Genomic DNA, 6,879 nt, shown 5'->3' with positions numbered 1-6,879 from the left:
CAATATAAATGAATGTGATTTAGTTTTGAAAGTTATTGTCTCAAAAACCGATTTATTTAAACAAGATAAATACCTTAACCAAAATATTTTCTTTCGTTTTGTGTAACTTTTTCTGGTAAAAGATGGATTACGAGACGATAAAAAGATTCTTTTTTGGAGTTGATCCAATTTTCAACAGATCTTTGAAATTATGAAAGTATGCTGCAGTGACCGGAACAAGTGAAAATCACTCTCTTAATCTCGTATAGTGAAATCTCGAAGAGATTGAAAATTTAATCTATCTTGGAAAAAGAGTGAAAATACTTTTATTTTATTGTTCAAGAGTGGCAAATTTTCACTCTTTTTAAAATAAAATTTACTCTTTTGGAATGAGATTCATTCCAAAGAAGTAAAATCTCCCTTTGTTGGAATGAGGTTCTGTCTACCCTGCCATTACACTTCAAAAAAGGGATTGAAATTGGAATGCCTCATTTCAAAAGAGTAATCTCGTGGAGTAAAATCTCATCTCTAAAAAAAGTGAAAATCTGCAACTCTAGAATAAGAGTGGCCATATTTTCACTTTTTTTTTCAAAACGCTATATTTTCAGTTTCTTCCAATGAGATTTCACTCCACGAGATTTAGAGAGCAAATGGAGCAATATTTGAAGAATACGCGGGGTGCAATAAGACTTTCCATTCCAGTTCTAATAGGCTTCACTATTAATATGAGGTTGAGTATTATCTTGCAAAAGGACTTTGCGTCGTTTATTCGGTATTGGAAATTGTTTTTTATTTGATTTTCATTTGTATAATACGTTCGTTAATATGTTCAGCGATGACAGTTTCTTTCGGATTTAACAATTCATAGTACACAACATCTTTTCGATTCCATCAAATACACAACGATATACTTGAACCGTGAATATTGCGCCCCGAAGTGAATGTTGCTAGTTGGCCTGAATTAATCCATGATTTTTCTCATTTGAGATTATCGAAATAGATCCATTTCTTATCGCTAGTAACAATTCAATACAAAAAATTCTTTTTGTCCGATGATCAATGAAATATAATATAAATGTTCAATCGATTGGCAGTGGCATTTTTCGATAAGTGATGTGGAACCTATTTTCTTTCTTTATGAATCTTTCCCATATCAAACGTTTAGTAATCGTTGTATGATCAACATTTAATTTTCTGGAGTGAATTGTACTGAATTTTCAATGATTGCAAATCAGTATTTTCAATAATTGCAGATCATCATTTTTCAGCTTTATTGATTGTTCTAAGCGATTTTTGTCGTTAACATTAAAATCACAATTGATGGAGCAACATTATCATAAATTTCCATCAGAATTTTATCATCTTCAGTTGTCGTTTTCTTCTGATTAAAAAACAAAAGCAAGGCATGTAAAAATACTTTTTAAGAAGCTCCATTTTTTTTTAAATAAACCGATGTTTATACCATTACTGTGTCTATTATTAGTAAATGATTAATTATAAAGTAATAAAAATAAAGCATTAAGAAACAATAATTGCGATTAGAATGTCTTGGACATCACTGACATTAGTGCCATCTCTTTCAAAACTCGCTAAATCCTGATAAATGTGTAGATACTTTATTGAGTGCGATAATATATTGTTACGTTCAGTGGACTTCTACGATTCTTTCTTTTGGAGGTCTGGAGTTTGTAGCATTATAATAGACAATTACAAGTAACGAACAAGTCAGAAGAATGCTGAAAATTTAGAAATTAATAAAATTTTTTTTCACACGGAAAATTGAGCCAAAAATCCAGTATCTCTTCGTAAAGTCTCTCAAGAGATAAAAATCAATCAAATACGCATGAACAGCGGGGCCAAAAGGACACCAAGAACTCCTTGGACATTGCGATTAAAAATAAATATATAAATCGTTTGGGAAAACAAGACCAGCGCCAAGACATTTCTCTAATGATCAAGTCTAATGATCAAGTCGGGGACGATTCCCACGAGTCCGTGATCATAAAATCAAGAAATGGTTAGATGTTTTTGTCCCGTTCCGCTGCACATGTGCTTTCTTGATGTACCTCTGTATATCAATTGAAAAGCGTCATAAAATTAAAGCGATTTCGCCGAACACTCTTTCTTTTCTCAAAAACATTTTGAACTTTGTCCAATCCTAGAACGAGAAGAACTCTAACCAATAATTAACAAAAATCTTTTCTTGCCTCCCCATAAAAATTCCACCAATTCGAACCTGACTGACCCCAGAGGGATCTCTATAGAGGGTAAAAAATCTCGTGTCCTTGCAAACGTGTGCCTGACTGAATTCGAAGACAATTTTTCATGTACAAAAATTTCATCCATCACTTACTTTTTGAGTTATTAAAGGATAAAGTTAGCGAATCACAGGTCGCGTATAGAAGGTAAGCAGGGACGGCGCCGGGTGCACTCATGCAAGCTTTGCGAGCGACCACTCGTTGTAATCAGTTATCTAAAAACATAGAGTTATTCTGTCTCACATAATAAATGCCCACAAATGAGCACTCATACACACACACACACACACACACACACACACACACACACACACACACACACACACGCATACGCACACGCACACGCGTGCGCGCATGCAGATATAATGAAGCAAGAAAATTGTATTGTTTATTTTTATTGTATATTTTTATTGTTTATTTTTATTGTAACATTTTGTTTTCAAATTTCCTAATGAATAAATTTAATAATTGTATCGTAGAAATAAAGCCTTGATTATTTAATTAATTCTCTCGTGTTCATCCTCTGTTCCCCTGAGATTACACTGGGTTCACATGGATTAAAATAACGATTTCGTGTCATGACCGAAAGATAAGGAACCGTCGAACATACTGACATAATTGACATAATTATAGCACGACATGGCACACTGATCCAGTTTTAGGCCCTTAACATATGTGCGTTCGAATCATGATCCGCTCCGCAAGGCGTTGATCGCAAGAGAAATTCCAATCACGTTCTTCCACTCTAACCACTTGGAAATCTGGACTATGGATGTGGACCTCTAAAACTAGTATCTGTACACTCCTCTCTAGCTCCTTGTTCCGGAGCTCGAACATAACAATGTGTTCAATTTCGTTTATTAAATAAGAGTAAAATATAAAATAAAGCCTAAAATATAAAATATAAAAATTTGTTTCCCATATTCATTCCCATATTTAAAAAAAAAGATTATATTAGTCAGTGAAGTATCATGACTTCGCGACATTTAATGAGCTTAGGTAATTCTTTGAAACTTACGAATATATCGAATAGAACTGCAAGCATTTTCATAAATTTATGTCCTCTTGCAAATTCATTCATTGATTTATTCTAAAAAGAATCGGATATTTTATTAAATGTAAAATTATCTTGGTAACTTGCTTGTTGGTAAAAAGTTTTATCAAATTTTAAATCGAAACATAAAGATTTATTTCAGGTTTATCAAATAATACAGGTAACAGATAATTAAAGATATATGAGATGTTTAATAAAAAAAAATTTAATTAAAAGTATATTACGATTATTGCGAAATAGTATTTCCAATGAAACATCATATATGCTTATTTGTAGTCGATTATGTAAAAAACAAATGTATGTTACGATTTCAAAGTGTAATTGTTTATGTAAAGTATTTAAGAGAAATACCTGTCGGGAATGTTAGATACAATACTTTCGATATCTATCGAGGAAGCACTTTGGACATCTTTTATGTCACCTGTGTGATTACCATGAGCAATAATCAGAAGCGTAGGTGTCAATTTATTTTCATTTTGAATCACTTCAGAGTTCGTTATTGGATTGTCAATAACTGATGTTTCTACTGCAATTTTCATAGATGTCATTTTTCGGTTCTAAATGAGTGTTCTGTCAGATTTATTTGTCAAGTGAGGATTACTTTTGAGATTTTGGCTAACTATTTCATCTGGATATTGATGCAGAACATTTTTCTTATAATAATACTGTCCAACTTTCTTAGGATACATTGTTCTTTATTGTATCTTCTTTGTTGTATCAATGATTTTGGAATTTCACTAGTAACTTTAAGTTGAGATACATATCCGATATGACTAGGATAGTGAACTGCTTCGATCGTTTCACTGACAATTGTGACGCTTTGCATTTTTGTTCGTTTAGAATTCAAATTTTTTTTTCTTGTTTATGTGCTTGAATAGCAATTGTTCAAATTTCTGACGAAGTGCTGGATAATAATTGTTCATTTAAATTGCATGATTTGTATGAGAATTATGTTCATGTAAATCTATATCAACAAAAGATTTGTTGCCTGACACTTTTAAAGATGCTTTTGATTGATCATCTTTCTGATAAGTTGGACTTGTTGGTGTCTTGAATAAAAATAAATTGTACAGATATATATCTTTGTTAAAAGAAGATTGATAGAGAAGATATTGCCTTGTTTTATATGAGATAAAATGTCTATTCAATCGCTTTGAGTAGATGACAGTATTTTTTGATCAATTTGAGTAGTACCAGAGTATCGATTGTAGTTGTTATTTATAGAAAACAAAATATTGGAATCTGTAAATGTATCTTTTTGATAAGAAGGAACATTCGTTTCAGAATTCGAAACAGATCCATAAAATCCACTTTGTATAGAATCCTTGATAGATTGCAGATTGCGATCTTTTTTTCAAAATTGCAAATTATATTCGTTATTTGGCTTAGTAGTAAACAATGTTTGATGGAACTTATCAATGCTATAACTTGGTGATTCAACATTCGGCTTTTTCTGACACAGATTAAGATTGTCATAATCATATGGTGTCTTGCTAGGTTTCTTCTGATCATTCAAATTCTATTGTTCCTGATATTGTGGTTTATTGAGATTAATGAAATGATCTTCATTCAGTCCATTAATTAAATCACTATTTTGTAAATATAGATTTCTGACTATGAAAGGAGGCAATCTATATCCATAGGCTAATGGATTCGGATTATGGGGATCGTTAAAAGTATAGGGAACATACGGTTGACGTGATAAATAAAAATTTAGTGAATGAGGAATAGTCATCGGTATAGGTTTTCCCTGCGGTCGAAAAGTTGAGCTAATAGGAAGTTGTTCCTGGATTTTAATATTTGAACTGTAAATACCCTCGTTTTCAAAAACAGGCGCGTTTACGGCATTATTTTGGATCACGTTCGTGATGTTGTTATTTGGACGCACAAGTGGCCTTTTCACAATGATATTATTTTCTTGATTAACACTGTTTTGGAAAGATTTTAGAGTTGTAATTTTTATATGTTTGGGATTATTTTCGGGATGAACTTTTCTCCTAGGATGGATGTTTTCCTCTTTTAATCTAGAAATAGAGAAACTTATGTCGGTCGCCGCTCGTTTAACTTTTTGCGAGTTGTCGACGTTGCTTTTGAATTCAGATAATTGTTCAGTCCAGAATTCAAGGTTGAGATGTCCAATGGCTAAATCATCGCAAGAGAGACGTTGATTCTTCAATACATCCGTCGCGAGGAAAACAAATGGTTGTACGGTTTCAATGTCATCCATCGTTTGGCACAGTACTTGGGCCAAAGTGACTTGTCTGATCTGTTGCAACTGATTAGCGGTAAAACTGCTTTCGCTGTTAGGATTTTCATACCAGAATCGATCGCCACGTCGCAGATTATTAAATTGTTGAGCGATTATACAAGCGAAAGTCGGACCAACTAGACCGCCAATTACTGATTTTTCTGCTAGACCAGCCGAGAAGAGGTCAATATCCTCTACCGATGAGTATAATGATTTTAATTTTCTTATGACATCCAGCGACATCACTTTATTAAGATCCTCAAAAGTTCTTATCGGACTCAAGCTGCAAGGCTCACGCCATCGGACGTAAGGCGGTAAACCGTGATCTCTACCCCGCTGAATATTGAGAGAAGCAAGATCCATGCCGAATGGAAAACCAGGCGTTTGAAAAAGATGATTAGTCATCTCTTCGGTTATGAACTCGTCCCGCCTCTGACATGGTTGATTTATTAATCCTAGAAGAAGGCGATCGACAGATCCTGCTGTGTCCAAATTCGCAGAATTGGTGAACTCGTCATGAATCGAAACATCTGTGACAATATTTATTTTTATTATCGAATACTGTTCAATAATAACTTTATTTCAATTAAGTATAGATTGTATTACTTAATTATGACTATATTATACTCTAAATGCATCACTGATACTTTCCATTTTCGGATTAGATATTTGCATCAAGTACTTAAAAAACGTTATATCTGAATTCATGTATCGTGATTTCCAATTGTGTATTTAATAGTTTTTATTTTAAATTCTTATTTTAAGTGTCAACAAAAATATAAAAATATTAGAACTACATAATGTGTAATTTAAATTGATAAGTAAAAATATATTTCAAGATTTTTAACTTAATTCAAAAATAGAATGTATTAGTGCTGTCAATTATGAATATCAATCGTAATTGTATCTTTGCAACGCCGGTTGGGGAAAGAGAGAGTAACATGATGTGAAGTGGATAACGAATTGTTAATTTTTTTTTAAGTATAATAACAAATGAAGAGAAATGTTTCATTCATTAGAGGTTTTAAGTAATAATAAATAACAATTTCTTATAGTTTGAATTTAGACCAAAAAAGTAGACAATATATTAAGAAAGACAATATATTAAGAAGTGTTTTGGATGCATTCGCATGTAAGTTTGTAATATTTGTTTATAAAGCATAATATAATTAGAGCAAATACTTTTATTTTTTAATAAAATTGCAATATTCCCAGCTAATGCTAAATATTCCCGAAATATTCACGAAAGATTTCTAAAAACCTTCTAAAAAAACAATTTCAAGATAACTCCGGAATATCCCAAAATATTTACGAAATGTACAAGCAATATTCAAATATCG

At 32.2% G+C, this 6,879-nt stretch overlaps 1 protein-coding gene across 1 annotated transcript in view; it reads right to left on the bottom strand.

Moving 5' to 3' along the window:
• Window positions 1-4,680: 4,680 nt before the first annotated feature.
• The window catches only part of LOC108693590 (chorion peroxidase-like), a 55,029-nt gene continuing 52,830 nt past the window's right edge, over window positions 4,681-6,879 (bottom strand). The window contains exon 6 of the mRNA XM_018202626.1: window positions 4,681-6,069. Within this exon, the coding sequence (XP_018058115.1) occupies window positions 4,811-6,069 (1,259 nt within the window). The 3' untranslated portion in view covers window positions 4,681-4,810. The remainder of the gene's footprint in view (window positions 6,070-6,879) is intronic.

This window comes from Atta colombica, unplaced genomic scaffold, assembly GCF_001594045.1.
Source record: "Atta colombica isolate Treedump-2 unplaced genomic scaffold, Acol1.0 scaffold94, whole genome shotgun sequence".
NCBI lineage: Eukaryota > Metazoa > Arthropoda > Insecta > Hymenoptera > Formicidae > Atta > Atta colombica.
Note: the sequence above shows the minus strand (reverse complement) of the source record. Positions and strands in the feature narration are given on the sequence as shown.